This window comes from Chiloscyllium punctatum, chromosome 6 (genome assembly GCF_047496795.1).
Source record: "Chiloscyllium punctatum isolate Juve2018m chromosome 6, sChiPun1.3, whole genome shotgun sequence".
NCBI classification, from domain to species: Eukaryota; Metazoa; Chordata; class Chondrichthyes; order Orectolobiformes; family Hemiscylliidae; genus Chiloscyllium; species Chiloscyllium punctatum.
The window spans coordinates 83,449,850-83,468,955 of NC_092744.1; the positions used below are offsets into that span (position 1 = coordinate 83,449,850).

At 43.0% G+C, this 19,106-nt stretch overlaps 1 protein-coding gene across 1 annotated transcript; it reads left to right on the forward strand.

Annotated features, from left to right (window-relative positions):
- The first annotated feature begins 51 nt into the window (after positions 1 to 51).
- LOC140479142 (E3 ubiquitin/ISG15 ligase TRIM25-like) lies at positions 52 to 17,163 on the forward strand. Its single transcript, XM_072573099.1, has 6 exons — positions 52 to 641; positions 1,998 to 2,093; positions 4,860 to 5,093; positions 7,476 to 7,498; positions 10,138 to 10,268; positions 15,444 to 17,163. The coding sequence occupies exons 1-6, from the start codon at positions 87 to 89 to the stop codon at positions 15,980 to 15,982; spliced, it is 1,578 nt and encodes a 525-aa protein (XP_072429200.1). The 5' UTR covers positions 52 to 86; the 3' UTR covers positions 15,983 to 17,163.
- The last annotated feature ends 1,943 nt before the right edge of the window (positions 17,164 to 19,106 follow it).

The window sequence follows — 19,106 nt, forward strand, 5'->3', positions numbered from 1 at the left end:
TTCTCTGGGCGGTGCACCAAGAGGGGCGGAGAGGTGCAACCAGCTCCCTCGTCCCCGCCCACCAGCTCCACTTCCGGCGCGGCATCATGGCGGCCGAGGTGTCGGATCCCCTGGAGGAGGAGCTGACCTGCCAGGTGTGCCTGGAGATTTACACCGAGCCGGTGATCCTGAGCTGCAAGCACAGCTTCTGCCGGGGCTGCCTGGAGGCGGTGTGGAGGGAGGCGGAGGGTTACTCGTGCCCGCAGTGCCGGGCGGCCTGGGCGGACAGGCCCCGCCTGGAGAAGAACTTCCAACTGGCCAACATCGTGGCCGGTTACCTGGCCCTGGAGCCCCGCCAAGGCGTCGTGCCCTGCACCTACTGCACCAAGAAGAGGCGCTCGGCCCTCAAGAGCTGCCTGCAGTGTGAGGTGTCCATGTGCTCCCTGCACCTCCGGCTGCACCAGGAGAACGCGGTGCTGAAGGGCCACCCCCTGAGCGAGCCGACCACGGACATGGCGATGGCCAAGTGCGCACAACATCAAAAGCTGCTGGAGATCTACTGCAAGGACGATGCTGCCTGTGTCTGCAGCCTCTGCGCTTTAATAGGAAGCCACAAGGGCCACGACTTAATCAGCGTCAGTGAAGCAGCGAAGGAGCTGAGGGTATGTCTGTGTGTGCGTCTGTCTCTGTCTCTGTGTTTGTGTGTGTGCGCACACCTGTGAACTGGCCAAGTTTCATTGACAGCAGATCATCTGTGGACTTTCATACATAATGCAGTAGAATTACCACATGAATACATGTACAAGAGCTCTTGGACACAGTGGCGGTGTCTCCATTTCTGTTCAAGCTGCGTCTGCACCAGGCAGGTGTCGTAGCATGTCTGAACAGATTTATTAAAATATCTTTGATCTTACAAATAAGCCTTGTTTCCTTCCTATGTTCCTATGTATATACAAATGTTTCCTTCCTATAACCTGAGGCCTGCACAATGCAGCACATTGTTATTACGAACTGAGTAGGCCTTTTGGCCCCTCAAGACTTTGCCATCATTCTCTAGATTCATGGCTGATCTGACATTCCTCATGTCAACTCTTCCCCTGTTTTCCCTGTAACCTTTGATTCCCCTCCACATCAAGAATCAGTCTATCTCAGTCTTAAAGTTGCGCAGTGACTGCTCCCCACAGCTCTCTGTGGCAAGTAGTTCCAAAGACACCACCCTCAAGAGAAAAAATACACCTCATTTTAGTTTTAAATTGAAACCTCTTTATTCTAACCCACTGGTCCTAGACTCTCCCATGAGGGAGAGTATCCTGTCAGCATTTACCCTGTCAAGCCCCTTAAGAATCCTATATGTTTCAATCTCTCATTCTTCTAAACCCAATGAGAAACGTGCTTTGATTATGACCCCATATCCATTTTCTTCCCTGTTCCCTCTTCACTTTGGTTCCATTGTCCGGAATCTCCACCGTTTTTTCAAAAAATGTCCAATAATCCAGCTTCCACTGCAGCATAGGGAAGAGAATTTCACAGGCAAACAACTGAGTGAAAAAGTTTATTTCTTAATGTCTGTCTTAAATCTTTGTCTTAAATGGGAGACCACAGTTTTAGACTGTCTTCAAGTACTAATGTCATTTGAGTTTTATTTGTATAGCAAAGCTTTGAGAGTTGTGCAGATCTTTCAGTTAGATCCAAGAATATTTGGTTAATTAATAATCATGATAGATGGTATTGAATTGGGATAACACAAATAAAACAAAACAAGTAATTTGTAACTCCATAGTTACAGACAATCGTTGAATTGAAAGCAAAATAAAATAAAGTACTGTACAATTATGAACGTTTAAGTTAATACATGAAAAATGCAGATCTCTGTAATTTACAGAATAAAAATGAAAAGTTGACTAATACTTATGTTAAAACCTGAGTAGTGTTTTTTTTTCATTTATCATGTACACTATTTATACATTTAAAAATGATATAACAACCTGGAATGATTTATCTCTGCTGCTTCATGTTAGAATAATTTGGGAGATCAACAGGAGAAACTCAGGCAAAAAGTTAAAGTTTCCCAAGCTGCTCTTGAAGATGTTAAGAAAGAGAAGGAAAATGCTTTGGTGAGTAAACTAGCCAGTTGATGAATTGAAATTTTGAAAAGCTTAATGTCGTATGGTGTCAGCTGTTACTCGGTGGGTAGCACTCACACCTCTGAGCCTGCCACCTGGTTTGAGGTCCCACTTTGAAGACTTGAGCACTTAATCCAGGCTGAAACTCCAATTCAGTACTTGGAGCAATCTCTTTCAGTTGATAATTGAAACTGAGGCTCTGCCTAAGATTCTATGGCAATATTTTACAGAAGAGTGGGTGGGTTTTTCCTGTTGTCCTGACCCATATTTGCCTGTCTATCAGCCCCTAAAAACACATCATCTGATGATTAACAGATGTTTATTGGATTTTGCTATGGGCAGTTTAACGTTGCTTTTCCTGTATTACAATAGTGACTATACTTTAAAGGTATATCATTGCCTGTAAAGAGCTTTGGTGTGTACTAATGTTGCTGAAATACAAGGTCTTTCTTCCCTCTTGTTTGCCAAGCCCTATTTGATCCACAATGTGTTAATAAAGTTTGCAAGATTTAGGAGCAGGGTTATGCCATTTGACCCATTGAGTCTGCTCTGCCATTCGATCATGGCTGATATGCTCCTCACCTCCATTTTTCTGTCTTCTCTCCATATCCCTTCAACCCAATACCAATTAAAAGTCTGTCTAGCTGCTCCTCAAATTTATTCACTGTCCCAACATCCACCGCACTTTGGGGTAGGGAATTCCACAGATTCACAATCCTGTGGGAGTAGTAGTTTCTTCTCCACTCTGTTTTAAATTTGCTACCCTTTATCCTAAGACTGTGACCCCTCATCCTGGAATGCCCACAAGAGGAAACATCCACCCCACGCCTTTTTTATCACCTCAAATATCTCAATTTGATCTCCCCTTAGTCTTCTAAATTCCAGACAGTGTAGAGCTGAACAGTTCAATCTCTCTTCATATAACAGACCTCTCATCTCTAGGATCAATCCAGTGGACCTCCTCTGAAACCACTATATCCTCCTCCAAAACCACTATATCCTGCCTCAAATAAAGGGGACCAAAACTCTACACAATACTCAAAGTGCAGTCTCACCAATACCTACCTTTGTATTCTATTCCTTTAGCTGTAAAAGCCAACATTCCATTTGCTTTCTTTATTATCTGCTGCACCTACATGCTAGTTTTCTTTGACTCATGAATGAGTACACCTAGATCTCTCTGCACTGGAGCACCCCGAAGTGTCTCCCCATTAAGATAATGGGCTGCCTTTCCCATTTTTTTTACCCAAATGCATGACATCGCACTTATCCACAATAAACTCCATCTGCCACATCTTGGCACACACTCCTCGCCAATCTATATCCATTTGTAATTGGAATTTACCATCCTGCCTAGTTGTGTGTTGTCTGTAAATTTGGCCATAGAGCCTTCTATTCCTGTGTCCAAGTCGTTAGTTGTAGATTATCAATAGCTGGGTTCCAAGGACTGAAGCCTGTGGCACCACGCTAGATACATCTTGCTATCCAGGAAAAAAAACCCCATGTATTCTGACTCTGAATCGATTTGGGTTTGTCCCTAATCTGTGGGGCGTTTGGGCCAATGTGGGAGTGGAGGATTTTGACAGCTTCTCTTTAAATATCAGAATAACCTGCCTAGACAGTTGTAAAGGCTTAGTTGAACACAGATCGGCATTTTGACAACATCAAGGGATATAGGAGGTCCAGGAAAATGATGCTAAAGTAGAAGATCTGCTATGACCTCATTGAATGGCAAAGTAGCTTGAAGGACTGGTTGGCCTCCTTTTTTCTGATATAAATCAGCTGAGCTTCCAGCCTTATCCTGTGATTGTCTTCTATCATCTATTCAAATTATTCAATGTGCTGACCCTCAGCTATACTGCCCCCACCCTCTCGACCCCAGTTAATTTGCAATCTTTATTGATGGGTTAACACCATTCATTTAACCAAAGGAAGCTCCTTTGACCAGAATCATCATCTATGCACATTGTGTGGTTGATGGAGTGACGGTGAACAATGGGGACATGAGGGGGTGAACTGAGAGAACGTTCACAAAGATCAGCGGTGCCCTAGTTTTTACTCTTCAAGTTTTCTATCCTAGGCCTATTCTTCCTGTTTTAAGGTTCACACAACATCAAATGCAACGGATGTTATACGCAGTTTTGATGGGAGGGTAAAAAATTATATTTTCAATGTGAATGGATCAGAAATGGGATGAAAGTGTTCATTTATTACATTCCTTCCCTCTGTTTTTACAATATGATCTTACTATTGGGATACTATATGAGAAAAGAAATATTTGCATTTCTGTAGTGCCCTGAATAATCTCTGGACACTTAAGCACTTTACATTATAACAGTGATTGGCTATAGGGAATTTGGGTGCAATAGGTTTCTACAGTGATAAGGCAATGAACAAGTCATCAGCTTGAGATGTTAGTGGAGGGGCAAATATTGACCAGGACACTGCCAACTCTTTATCAAATAGTGTTGTGGATATTTTCCGTCCATTGGAGAGACAGATAGGATCTTGGTTTAATGCTTCAACCAAAAAAATAGCCTGCGTAATGTTGCCCACCTCTCCCTCAGAACTGTACTGGAGGGTTAGTCCAGAGCTTGAGTTTCTGGACTGGGGCTTGAACTCTCAACCTTCCTCCCTATAGGAGAGATTACCAGCCCCGAGGTACAGCTGACATCACTGATGACGAAGAGTGAATATGCAAGATCTGTTTGTGTAAAGCTCCTGTATTATCTACTTACTCAAACCTTGCCACCAAAGGCAGCAATAAAGGAGAAGGAAATAAATGTTGAGGAGAAATACGAAGCTCTCAGGAGGCAGATTGATGATGAAGAGAGGAAAGCTTTCGAAGAGCTAGACAGGGAGAAGATCCAAGTAACAGCAGAGATCGATGCAAGGATCCTCGACGTCCAGAATGCAGCCAAAGAATTTGACAAGTCTCTAATGGATCTGAACAATCTGTCCGAAAAGTACGATGACATCCCATTTATACAGGTGATGAATAAGTTAATGTAGCTTTTACTTGCAATCTATAAAACTGTTCAATATACTAAATGATCAATAATATTTCACACAAACTGAGCCCCTTTTGTTGACATTATTTGTGCATAATAATTGATGGCAGTGATCATCTACACGCAATAGCTTGCTCCATAAAGCTTCCATTTTCCCAGCTTTCCTCCTCCGAATGACAGTGGTTGATGGAGTGTTGGTTTTGTAGGTGCACCGCAGTCCGTCATGAAGCAGGAGTCAATGAAGGACATTACACTAGTTTTGGACAGGCGTTTGCACTGTTGGTGTGAACGGTGTGTTTAATTCTTGAGTGGTTCGCAGTCGAGCTCAGCTCCCAACCTGATTTTGAAACACATTTATTTTCTGAGAATGGTAGTCCTGTTCTGTTTGTCCTCTCCCTGTTCTGAAGGGAAGGTACTTGGCCTGATGCATGTATTACTGCCTGGTTAAAATTGCTGAGCTACTTGTGCTGTTCAGGAATAATTCAGGTAAGTATGGAATAAACCCACTCTCAGCAGCTTCCCACGAAGCTCCCTCTAGGTTGCAAATGGAATGCCATCATTTGTTGCAAGGGGAATGAAAATAGAGAAGTTTTATTGCAGCTGTTCAGGGCCTTGGTGCCACTATGTCTGCAGTACTGCATCGTTTTGGCCTCCTTATTTGAAAATAAATGATATTCATGCTTTTGAAACAGTTCAGAAAGGATTCATTGGACTAATTTCTGGGATGAGGAGATTGTCTTATGAAGAAAGGTTGGGTTTCTACCCAGCGGAGTTTAGAGGAATGAGGGATGTTCTTATGGAAACACACAATATCCTGGACTGAAGAGGGTGGTTATTTGATGAATATTTTCTGTGGAGCAGACTAAAACTAGAGAACATGCTTTAAGCTTAGGAATTCTCCCCTTTAAGACAGATGAGGGTTTAGGGTTATTGGAGTCTGAAATTCTCTTTCCCAAAAGGTAGTTGAGGTTGGGTCTTGTTATTCAAACCTCAATTGGATAAATTTATGATGAGAAAGTGTGTTATGGAATTCAGACCACAAGCAGAGAAGCCACGATCTCCTTGAACTGCGAAGCAAGTCTGAAGGACTCAGGACTAGGAGTATTCCACTTCATGTTCATTAGTGTAATTAGTACTCCGTGCAATAGTTTTCCATCTGCTCTCTGTCTTGTCATTGTTGGGTAACTTCCTCAGCTGGATGGGTGTAGGCAGGCTTGCTTTTCTCTTACTGTGGGTTCAGCTTCCATGTGCTGGGCCAGTGACAGCTCTCTTTGTCATCTTCTGTCCCCATTTAAAAGGAATTCCTTTAAAGTGGATCCATTCCCTTTCCATGGCCTGTGTGAGTGACCATCTGAGCATGGTTGGTTTTGTTTCAGACACCGCATATCCCTCACCATGTTGCTTACTTCCACCTTGGGCAGCTGTTGCTGAATTCATTATCTGTGGCTCTATCATCATTGTGCCAGTACTCTAATTGCCAGACTCCAATTCTCTCACCCCCACCCCCACCTCACCCCACATCTCTCTCTCCCTTTCTCTCTCTCCCCATTTTTTTCCTTTGCCTTTTCCCTTTTTTTTTCCTTTCTGTTTCCCTTTCACACTCCCTCTCATGCACCACAGTTGCAGGCACTTTGTCACCTCTTTCCCCCTCACCCTGCACACTGTTCCTTTGGCTGTTTTCTCTTCAGGACACGCGTGGTGGGTTGTTTGCTATATCCCACTCCTATAGCAGTAATGCTTTCACTTTCTGAGCTCATACAGGCTGAACCTCACTGTCCTTTAAAAAGCCTTAACCTGCTTAAACTACCTCCTAGAATAAATCACCTGTCACCCTCGTCTAATGTCTGATATTGGGGCTTGATATACACCTCTGTGAAATATTGGGCAGTTCTGTATGGTAACATGCAACAAAGGTAAATATATTGCTGAACAAAGACATGTTTGTCAAAGCTTTTCATCTTGCGCTCGTCAGAGGTAATTCACAAGGATATCAGTTGAAGGGGAGCACCAGCACTGAGAGGACAGTGTTGATTGGTTTGGATGGTGGTACAGAGGGTTGATTTTTCTATAACTGTGGGTTCAAGCACTTGCCAACCAATGAGCACTAACCTCACATACAGCATTAATATTGATTTTCCCTTTAAAATAGCATTCATTGTGAAATGTTCTGATGAGTGCAAGACAGAGATAAAAAAGTTTTTTTTGTATCATTATTCAAGCTTTCTGTTGCCAAACCACTAAAGGTAAATGTGTGGTAATGCTGGTTCCACTTGTGGGTGTAACCCTTCCTGCCAGCCTTTCAGTAAGATTGAGCCTGTTAATGTCCTGTATTACACCGTGTTCCCTGTCTGTTTTGTTTCAGGAATTTAACTCCATCACTGCCCGGTAAGTAAAACCTGCTCATGCAATTCAGTCAAACCGAAAAACATCACCAGACAAGCTGTTTTACACTTGACTAAGTTGTTCTTTGCAGTTTAAAATCTCATGCCCTCTATCTGATCCCTGACACTCCCTTTGATCTTACTTCCTCCCATCCATCCACCCACCCCATCCCATCCCACCCCACCCCCATAAAACCCTCTGTTGCTCTGCCTTCTGTTCTGAAGGAAACTCCTATTTGATTCACCTTTGATCAGTATCTCTGTTTACAGATGCTGCTGAACCCACTGAGTATTTTGTTTCAAAGTTTCAGCATCGGCCTTATTTTTGTTTTGATCTTACACTATTTTACATTGGTCAGTTCAAAGATTGCACTAACACAGCCGGTCGTAGTGTTGCGTGGCTTGTTGAAATATGATTTTTTTTGTGTGCTCAGCTGTCCGAGCAAGTCCAAATAAACAGGCCCAGTTTGTGCAACCTGGGTCTGTTTGATACAAATGATCTGTAATGGTCACTACAGTTCACTATAAGATTGTTAGACCTTTGTATTAAACATAAGTGCAGTGAATGGGACAAGTGACAGATGGAGTTTAATTTGGATAAATGTGAGGTATTGTTTTTTGGTAAAATAAACGAGGGGAGGACTTGTACAATTAAAAGTAGGGCCTTGGGATTTGTTATAGAATAGAGACCTAGGAGTTCAGGTACATGATTCTTTGAAGGTTGCGGCAAATGTAGACAGGGTGATTAAGAAGGCTTTTAGCACGCTTGTCTTCATTGCTCAGACCTTTTGAGTGTAGGAGTTGGGATGTCATATTGAGGTTGTACAGGATGTTGGTGAGGTCTCTTCTGGAGTACTCTGTCCAGTTCTGGTTATCCTGTTACAGGAAGGATATTATTAAGAGAGTTCAGAAAAGGTTTGCCAGAATGTTGAAGCTTTGTGTTACAAGGAGAGACTGGATAGGCCAAGACATTTTTCCCTGGAGAGTGGGAGATTGAGGGATGGCCTTATAGAGGTTTATAAAATCATGAGGGGCATAGCTAAGGTGAATGGCAGATGTCCTTTCCATGGGGTGGGGGTTTTCAAGACTAGAGGGCATATTTTTAAGGCGAGAGGAGGAAGATTTTTAAAAAGACACAAGGGGCAACTTTTTTTTAATGTGGTTCATGTGCGGGATGAACTTCCAGAGGAAGTGGTGGATCCAAGTACAGTTACGACGTTTAAAAGTACATGAATAGGAAAAGTTTGGAGAGATATGGGCCCAGTGCAGATAGGTGGGACTTGTTTAGTTTGGGATGTAGGATCTGTTTCTGTCATTGTCTCAGAGTGTAAACAGCTTTGTCGTATTGAATGGTTGAGAGGCCAAGTGACCTGCTCCTAATCCCATATGTATGTTGTTTGCCTTTTTGTTGTCTCTGTGGTTGTGCTCAGGTGGATCTGCATGTATGACATTTGTTCTTCGGTTCCCTATGAACTGAGGCAGATCTTTTGCTCGTTGGAGTATAATGTTACAGGGAGTTCGGTGTGTGTGTGTGTGTGTGTGTTAGTTACAGGGGGTGGGAGTGTGTTTGAGATATTTGTCTTTGAGGATATCACTGAATATTCCAAGAGAAGAAGTGGATAAAGGCTCACTGTTGTTTGTTTTTTGAGTATATTATAAATATTTGAGAGTCTCAGTGAATGTTATGACACTGACCTTGTCTACTTTGACTGAACTAATGTCACAAATGATTGCTGCAACAGGGCAAACACATTCCCATTTTACCGAGTCCCAGGGACACAGCCCCTCTCTGGTCTTATGGATGTAAGGGAATGCAAGAGAGCACAGAGGGTACATGTTACCCAAGTCAGTCAGTCAGTCAGTCAGTCAGTCAGTCCGAATTCAAAGTAGGTCAAAAGCAACATAATCTGTTTTTCATTTTCAGTCACCTAATGTAAGGCTGGGAAGGCAACAAGCTCTACTTTCTTGCCACCATGTTCCAGGGAATAGAAAGATCCCACAGTGCTAATTGAAGAAGAGTAAGGAGTTCTTGTGGTGACCTGGCCAACGTTAGCCCTTCATGCAGTATTACAAAATAAGACACGTACTTGTCAGATTTCTATTTTTGGCACCGTGCTGGTTTCAAGTAGCTCCTGTATTTGCTTCCAGAACAGGTGTCTCCCCTAAATGGATAATTAGTCACATGAAATGGTGAGCCATTTCACTGTGACAGGTAGGTCTGTACGTGATATAGCAATAGTGCTCATTATATTCAGGATTTGTGAATAATATTTACTCTACATGAATAGCCATGATCCGACTCTGTGTTTCTCAGGATGAGCATGTTGATTGGATTGGTTGAGACATGATCCTCATGTTAAACCTGATGAAGCTGGTTTTAACATCAGCAGAACAGGCAGTTTTTGAACCTGAGTGTGTGATTTCACCAGAATGGATGACCTTTCTTAAAACTGAACCTTAGAAGGGCCTGTTAACTTAATTAACTGTTAAGGGTGTAGGTTTGCTCGCTGAGCTGTAGGTTTGATATAATTAACTATTGCACCTTCACGGAAGTTTTGCACTTTGCTGCTTAAATGCTTACTGAGAAATCGTAATGTATTATTTCACATGTCTTGTTCTCATTTAATCTACATATGTTTCCAGCTTGAAGGATATCTCGCTGCCACTCGAGTCGATGCCTTATTCTTTGAATAGTGTGCAAGTGAAAGACCATATAAAATGTTCAGTTGAGGGAAGTGAGGAGCAGAGGAGCAGACAGATAATGGTCAAACTCTGTAAGTACGCTACAACAGTCCACTTTTTAAAAAGTCATGCCTCCTGTTTTATAAATATTTGCTCATTGGTTCCTGTTCAGTTGTGCTGCTGTATTTCAGCTGTCATAATATAGTTGTGACCATCAAGTGGCTCTGTGTCAGAAGTTATTGGATCATAGGAACAGGAGTAGGCCATTTGACCCATTGAGCCTGCTCTGCTACTTAATGCTGATGGCTGATCAAACACTTCAGTATCTTCTACCCATACTATTACCCTAACCCATTGCACCACTGATAAATCGATATTTTCCCACTAACATACTCAAACACTGTGCTTCCACAGCCCTCTGGGATCGAGAATTCCAGAGATTCACTGCCCTCTGTGGAAAGAAATTTCTCCTCGTCTTGGTCCCAAATGGCATCCATGGTTTTTTAAAATTTTATGACCTCAGTTCTAGGCTCCTCAACCAAGGGAAACGCTCTACACTGTCGATTTAAATATTTTGTAGATTTCGATGAGATCATCTGACATGCTTCAAAATTCTAGGCTTTCTCTGGTTGTCACTGTTTTGGCCATGAAAATTTCAATTTGTTAATTGACTGTGGACAGATTTGAGGATTTATCATGACTATTGAAACTAACTCAAGAAAAATGGTTATTTCGCCCTGCTGGTCTACATATCTTTTGATAGAAAAGTGAAAGTTTTGGAAGTTCCTAGTGAAATCGAAGTGCTGTGGATAACAGATTTCGCATATACAAATACAGGGGTGACCTTACAGAGGTTTATAAAATCAGGAGGGGTGTGGACAGGGTGAATAGCCAAGGTATTTTACCTTGGATGGGGGAAGTAAAAAACTAGAGAACATAGATTTAAGGTGAGGGGGACAGATTTAACTCTTTCACCCAGAGAGTGGTGTGTGTATGGAACAAGCTGTCAGAGGAAGTGGTGGAGGTGGGTATAATTACATCATTTAAAAGGCATCTGAATTGGAACTTAAGATGTTCAGAGGGATATGGGCCAAATGCTGGAAAATGGGACTAGGCCAGATTGGGATATCTGGTCAGCATGGATGGGTTTGGACTGAAGGGTCTGTTTCAATACTGTATGACTATTCTCACATTGAGAGAGACTGGAAATACACACATGCTGGGAGATCTTGTTTCATGGGAATCAAGCTAACACTGGTCCTTTATCACGTGTAATGAATGTTAGTCACAACAAGTAGTTTTATGTGACATCGTTGTAGAAAGAGGCCTCCAAACACTCACCCAATGTCAATGCTAGTGTTCAGGCAAGGTGAGAATGGAGTGTGTGTGAACTGTGTAGTTTAATTACTGTCACCCCTGAAAGAGTGGTCTCCCGGTGATTAGCTGAGGACAGTTATAAGGGAAAGAAGTTGAAGGAGTAAATTACTGCAGATGTTGGAATCTACTGAAAACAACAAATGCTGGCGATCACAGTGGATCAGACAGCATCCATGGACAGAAAGCAAGCTAATGTTCAGAGTCTAGGTGATTCTTCTTCAGAGCTGAAGTGAAGTGTGGAGGGGACAGCATTTATGCAATAGTTTAGAGGAGGTGAAATAATGGGTGTAGAGTGCTGGTAGAGAAAAGGTGTCAGTAGTTCAGATTAAGTGATTGGAATGTAAGAATTGCAGAACAATGGTGTGTCTCCTGCCAGACTTGAAAGGACAGAATCAACAAGGTAAAAACAAGGACTGCAGATGCTGGAAACCCGAGTCTAGATTGGAGTGGTGCTGGGAAAGCACAGCAGGTCAGGCAGCAACCGAGGAGCAGGAAAAATCGACGTTTCGGGCAAAAGCCCTTCATCAGGAACAGAACATGAAGGGCTTTTGCCCGAAACATCGATTTTCCTGCTCCTCGGTTGCTGCCTGACCTGCTGTGCTTTTCCAGCACCACTCTAATCTTGAAAGGACAGATACTAGGACTGGGGGAAGAGGACATGATAACAAGCTAAAAGAAAAGGAAGAAATGGTTCACGATTTGAAGATGTTGAACTCAATATGAAGTCCCACAGGCTGTAAAGTGCCTCGCCTGAAGGTGAGATGTTGTTCTTCCGGTTTGCGCTGTGATTCACTGGAGCACTGCTGCATGTCAGAGACAGACGTGAGTAGGAAGTGATGTAAAAATGACCAGCGATGGGAAAGTCATGCTTGCGCACAGACTGGAGTGTTCTGCAGAGTGGTCACCCTGTCTCCATTTGGTTTCTCCACTTTTGGTGTAGCAAATACAATATTCAAGATTACAGGTGAAAGGCTGCTTCACCTGGAAAGATGGTGAGCAGGCAGGAGGTGAAGGGGCAGCTGTTGCACCTTCTGCAGTTACTGGGAAAGTGCATGAGAGGGGAGATGGAGATTGTGGAATTGACTAGAGAGACTCAGGGGGAACGATCCCTGTAAAGTACAGACCGGGAGGGGGAGGGGGAGGTATGTTTGGTGGTGGGATTGTGCTGGAACTATCTGAAATGGTGGAGAATGATCCTTTGAATGCGGACACTGGTGAGATGCAGAGTGAGGACAAGGGGAACCTAATCACGTTTATGAGTGATGGGCAGGGATAAGGGTGATGGGTCAGATGGGGTTGAAGGCCCTGTTAACCACAGTGGGTGGGAAACCACAGTTATGGAAGAAGCCAACCCTGTCAGCAGCATTGTTTTGGAAGTTGGGGGGGGGGGGGGGGGGGGGGGGGGGGGGGGGGGGGGGGGCATCATCTGAACAGATGCAGTGTAGGTGAACTGGGAGATTGGGATGGAGTCCTTGCAGGGGGTGTGAGGAATGTAGTGAAAGAAGCTATGGGAGTCAGTGGCTTTGTAGTGGATGGCAGTGGATAGTTTATTCCCTGAAATGTAGACAGAGGGGTCAAGTAGAGGAAGGGAAGTGTCAGAAATGAACAATGTGAATGTTTATAGAGGAGTGGAAATTGGAGGCAAAATGAATGAAGTTTTCAAGGTCCAGGTGGGAGCATGAAGCAGCACTGAAACAGCTGATGTAACCAGGAGAGAGTTGTGGGAGAGAGCTAGTGTAAGATTGAAACGAGGATCATTTACATACCCCATAAAGAGGCTGGTATAACTGGGACCCACGTGAGAGCCCATAGCCACTCCTTTGACTTGGCAGAAGTGAGATTAATTACAAGAGAAATTATTCAGAGAGAGAACAAGTTCAGCCAGGTGGAGGAGAGTGGTGATGGATGAAGATTGTTCAGGTCTCTGGTTGGGGAAGAAGCAGAGACTCTCGGGCCATCCTGATGGGGAATGGAGGTGTAGAGGGATTAGACATCCGTGGTGAACAGGAGACAGTTAGGGCTAGGGAACTGGAAATTGTCAACGTGGTGTGGGGCATCAGAGGAATCGCAGATGTAGGTGAGGAGAGAGGATGGAGTCTGGGTAGGTTGGAGTTAAGCTTTCTGTGACTGCTCTGGATTCTGTAGAAATAGGAAAATGGAAATAAAATACAGTGGACTTTTTTGGCCTCTCCTGGGTCCTGGTCCCAAATTAATTGAAAAATAAAATTTGAAAAAATCTTTAAGAAGTATAATATAGGAGGCCTCCTGTTTTAAGACTAAGGTGTGAAGAATTCTTTTCTCTGTGGAATGTGAGTCATTGGAGTGTTCTTTCCGAGAGAGTGATGAAGTAAGGCCCATTGATTTTTTTTTAAAGGCAGAGGTAGATAGGTTTTTGACAAATGACAAAGACCCGAGTTGTGGGAGAGTAGGTGGGAAAATGGACTTACGGTCACATTGAGATCAGCTGTGTTGTTACGGAGCAGACTCTAGGCACTGAATGGCCTACTCCTGGTTCTAATTCACATGTTCATACCTGAGTGTTGGTCTTGTGGGAAGCTTGGGGAGCCTTCATCCCACACAAAGACCTCGAGTTACAATCGCAATTGGCTGGCTGCTAAATTCATTTACGTCTGATCAACATCTATAAAACAGATGCTGCTGGACTGAAATAGTTCAGGAATCAATTTATTAAATAAGTTTATTAATCTACTAAATCAAATATTTATTAATAATTCAGGAATTGATCATTAATACAAATTAATTAGTTATGCCAGAATGGCATGGTGGCTCAGTGGTTAGCACTGCTGCCTCACGGCACCAGGGACCTGGGTTCGATTCCAGCCTTGGGCGACTGTGCAAACTCCACACAGACATTCTCCCTGTTTCTGCATCGGTTTCCTCCCACAGTCCAAATATGTACAGACCAGGTGAATTGGCCATGCTAAATTGCCTCATAGTGTTAGGTGCATTAGTCACAGGGAAATGGGTATGGGTGAGTTACTCTTCGGAGGGTCGGTGTGGACTTGTTGGGCCGAAGGGCCTGTTTCCACACTGTGTAGGGAATCTAATCTAATCTAATTCCAAGTCTTGAGTCACACTGGCCAGTTTTTGCCCTCCAGGCAGTATTCTGATTTATTAGAAATCTTGCAGGAAAGGATAGTAATCTTGTACTTCTGTCATGTCCAAAACTGCCTGATAACAAGATAATACTTCTGAATTTTGGGAATGGTTACAGTCACAGGATGGTTTCAGCATGTTAGTAAGCTATTCAGTCCTTCACATTTCAGCTGGCTGTTTGCCCCCATAAGCACCTTGCCGAGTGAGATTCCCATGCCTTCTCTCTGTAACACAGCACAGTCTTTCTTAATGAGAAAATATGGCTGTTTGATTTACATGCGAAATGTTAGTTAAAGAAAAACTATTGACCATCAAGTGGGGAGAACTCCCTTACTTTTTAAGTCATCCCAGTTTTTAATTTGTGCCCACCTCAGTGGGAGAATGGGTTATTCATTTAACATTTCATCCAAACGATGCCTCTTCCAACAGTGCACACCGTGTGGGTGCTGAACACTGTGTGTGGGTGCTGAACACTGTGTGTGGGTGCTGAACACTGTGTGTGGGTGCTGAACACTGTGTGTGGGTGCTGAACACTGTGTGTGGGTGCTGAACACTGTGTGTGGGTGCTGAACACTGTGTGTCAGTTTGGAATTTGTGTTCAAGTCCCTCAGGGCGGGACTTGACCTTCTAACCAGACTGCCAAGGTGAGTGTGCCACCAATAAGCCAAGGATTTGGAAATGGAGTGTTTGAAGAAAGTGAAATGCATAAAAGGGTGGAGATTCTGCAGGAAGTGAGCAAGTCATTTACCCTCACCATCTTCTCTTACTGACAGATGGCCAATCACCAACTCTCGATCCAGACACAGCAAACCCATACCTCGTTCTGACAGACAACAATAGAACAGTGTCAGCATCGAATTACATCCAGGTGTTTCCGAAAAGTACACAAATTTTTGACCGGTGGCCCCAGATCCTTGGTGCTAAGGGTGTGAGTTATGGCCAGTCTTACTGGGAGATCCAGGTGAAGGATGGTGACGGGGCCTGGAGTATTGGAGTGTGCTACAAGAGTATCAACAGGAAAGGAGAGGGTAATGACTGTCTGCTGGGGTTTAATGATAAATCATGGTGTATCCACTCTGGGCCGGATGCTCTATCAGGTCTACACAACGGCAGGAGAATTGCCGTGAAGGCAGAGAAACCCTCCACAGTTGGAGTGTATATCAATTTTGAAGGTGGGATAATCTCCTTCTACAGTGTGCCAGGGAGTGAACTCACCTTGTTGCATACCTTCAATGGAAGATTCACTGAACCCCTCTACCCAGCCCTGCGGGTCCGAATGGGAGTGACCCTGTCCCTGTCTGTTCTGAAGTGATTGTTAAAACTCTGATATATCCTGCATTCCACCATTGTGTTCGGTTTCTCTGTCAAAATTGCCTTCGTCACAAAAATTTGAACCTACAATATTGCAAAAAGTTGGTTTTCCTCACGCTGTTCCTATTGACTATGTAATCGATCCTTCAGCCCAGGCATGTCCAAATCCGGTTTGGTTCTAGTGGTTTACATGCTATTTAACTAAACTTCAATCCTCGTAAAAGGGCCAGTCAGGTATAATCTGTATCTGCTAGAAACAGTCTTGCTTCAAATCAGGATGCATGTATTTATTTAATATCTTCATGTGTAATTTAATGTTGGTCAATATGTTCCTGAATTTGAAGTGAATGGATTGGTTGAAAATCGATCTCCTATAGAAGAGAAAGAAATAAGATCTGGAAATAAAGATTAGTTGCAAAAAAAAAGCTGCAGCTTGCATATTTGTCAGTGTTTGATTAGAGTGGGCTCATTCCCAAGTTCTTTGAGAGGTTGAATGTGAAGCACTGATTTGCTATTACAGAAGTCTCATGAGCACATGGGACAAAGCCAAATTTCAAATGATAGCTGCAATTTATATTATTGGAGAAATGGTGTAACGTGGTTGAGTGTTGCCATGAGAAAGCAATAGGCAACATTGATTCCTTATTCCCCCAGGTAATTTGATAGGCTCAAGGCTTGAACAGTATGTTTGTAGAGCACAGGCCCTGTGCATGAATATTTGTCACTTCTAACAAGCCACAACATGAGCTCAATTGATTATCATCATTGGTTGTTAGTATAACTATTAGTGCAGTTGGGATTGTTCAGCACCTGCAGGCCAATCACCTGTTTCTAACACGTTTTAATTTTAAGCTTTGTAAATGCAGGCTGGTTGAGTACGATCTGTTCTCTGCCTGTTATGAGCAGCAAAAGGAACATGCTGTTTGATTCAGTCAACCAATCACCAATCTGTGGCTTATTTTCCTGGCATTCCAGTGACACTAAAATCCTTACATAGTCTTGCTCAACTGTGTTTGATAAGTAGAACCTCTTTGGATTTAGCACAGCACTTTGTTAGTAGGAAACTGTGGCATTCTTGTTTCTGTCCTGATGATTCCAAGACACAAATCTGTAGCACCACATCTTTCTGTCTCTCTTAAGCAATGTTCCACGTACATTAAAACTCCTGAATGCATACATCAAGTTGGTCTCTGTGACTCAAACTATAGGTTCCAAGGTAATAAATAGTAGGCATCCTTGTTAGATTTCAAACACACACTGGAATAATTCTCATTACTGTCCAGTGTCTCACATCTGAACTTGAAGACGAATTAATTCTTGCATCAAACCCATCAAAAGTCGCTCATCTTGAAGACAAATGGATTAATGTGCATGGTTTACTATCTGTGATATGAAAGGATGTTGCCATAAAAGGTTATACATTACCAGCTGAGTGATATATACGTGAACAGCTTGAACTCTCATGACCAGCACAGAATGTAGATCCACATACGAAGAAGTCAACAAGTCTTGACCTTTATCAGTCTATGTAAGAAATTCATTCTGAAGAAGAGCCTTGAATGTGTCTGATATCTATGATATTGTTGTGTACATGGCGTATACTTTTGTTTCTCTATAATTGCGATTTTTAAAAAAAAATAAATTTGCTTTAGTCAATCATTTGCAGCGCATTGCTGTATAATCTGTGTGAAAAGCCATCATGGGGTAATTGCTAATCTTGTGGGGGCTGGGGGCTCTGCCAGTTCTCTCGTGGCTCTCTACCAATTCTATAACCAGAAACATGACCACATCATTGAGATTAGTCAAACCCTCACCTTGCCAGCAGTTTGACTTCAATCTTCTTTCCGTGAATGGGTACTGGTTGTCAATGCTTTGAGATTAAGATGGATGGAGAAGTGAGGTTTTGAATGCTGTTGACATACAATAAACCTCACTTTAAACACCGATTGCATGCACTAAGCAGGATGGCAGACTGCAAGATTTATAATGTTGTTATAACACAAACAGACCAGTCTGCCAAACTATTGCCATCTTGATGCTCCACAGCAGCCTTTTCCAGCTTCTCTTCAGCAAGATCTGTCCTTCTAGTCCCTACTCCTGCATATCTTTCTCTATCTTGTTGGAAATCAGGGCCCCTCTTTAAAACTGAATTCTTCTACTGTTTCATAATCAGTATTTTCTGTGTTATGGCAGCATCTCGCCTTCAAATATAAACAGGTCATTAACAGCAGGAGACAAAGGGGAAGGTAATAATATCAAAAAGCACTGAGGTGAAGATGCCTCATTAAGCATACGTTAACAATTACTGGTACCGTAAATATTCTGTTCTCAAATATTGTTTGGGAAAATAAATTCTTAGACTCCTAAGCCTCACGTGGAGGTGGGCTAATGACCTTTAGGGAGGAGAATCTACCATCCTGACCAGTCTGGTCTATATGTGCCTTTAGATCTACAGAAAAACAGTTGACTTGTTAGGGCTGGGCAATAAATCTAGGCCTAGCCAGCAATGGCCACATCCTGTAAATGAATAAACTAAAAGGGGGAACAGTTATTCTGATGTGCAGAGAATCAATGTTAAAAGGACTTCACACAGGTTGACCCAGCACAAGCACCTGCCATCATGATCAGGTACATCAGTGGGACGAGGTGGGGAAAGAGGATCCAGGGGAACGTCAGACTGAAGGAAGAATAAAGACTTACCAACAAAGACTGCAAGACAGATGCTCCATTGCCCCCCAAACTGCTTGCCTTGCTCCTCCATTCTGTAGAATGGCCTTGGGTAAAATGCTCTCATCTATCATGGATCATATGTTTCCTTCCTTTTCTAACTGAGTCATGCATTGTATCTATACTACTGGTACAGTGGGGGAAAGGAGCGAGTTAAACAGTCAGGGCAGGTAGGAACAAAGCAGAGAACAAGGTCGGACTGATAAATGTGGTTTAATTTATTTCAATGCAAGAGGCCTAACAGGGAAGGCAGATGAACTCAGGGCATGGTTAGGAACATGGGACTGGGCTATCATAGCAATTACAGAAACATTGCTCAGGGATGGACAGGACTAGCAGCTTAATGTTGCAGGATACAAATGCTATAGGAAGGACAAAAAGGGGGCAAGAGAGGAAGG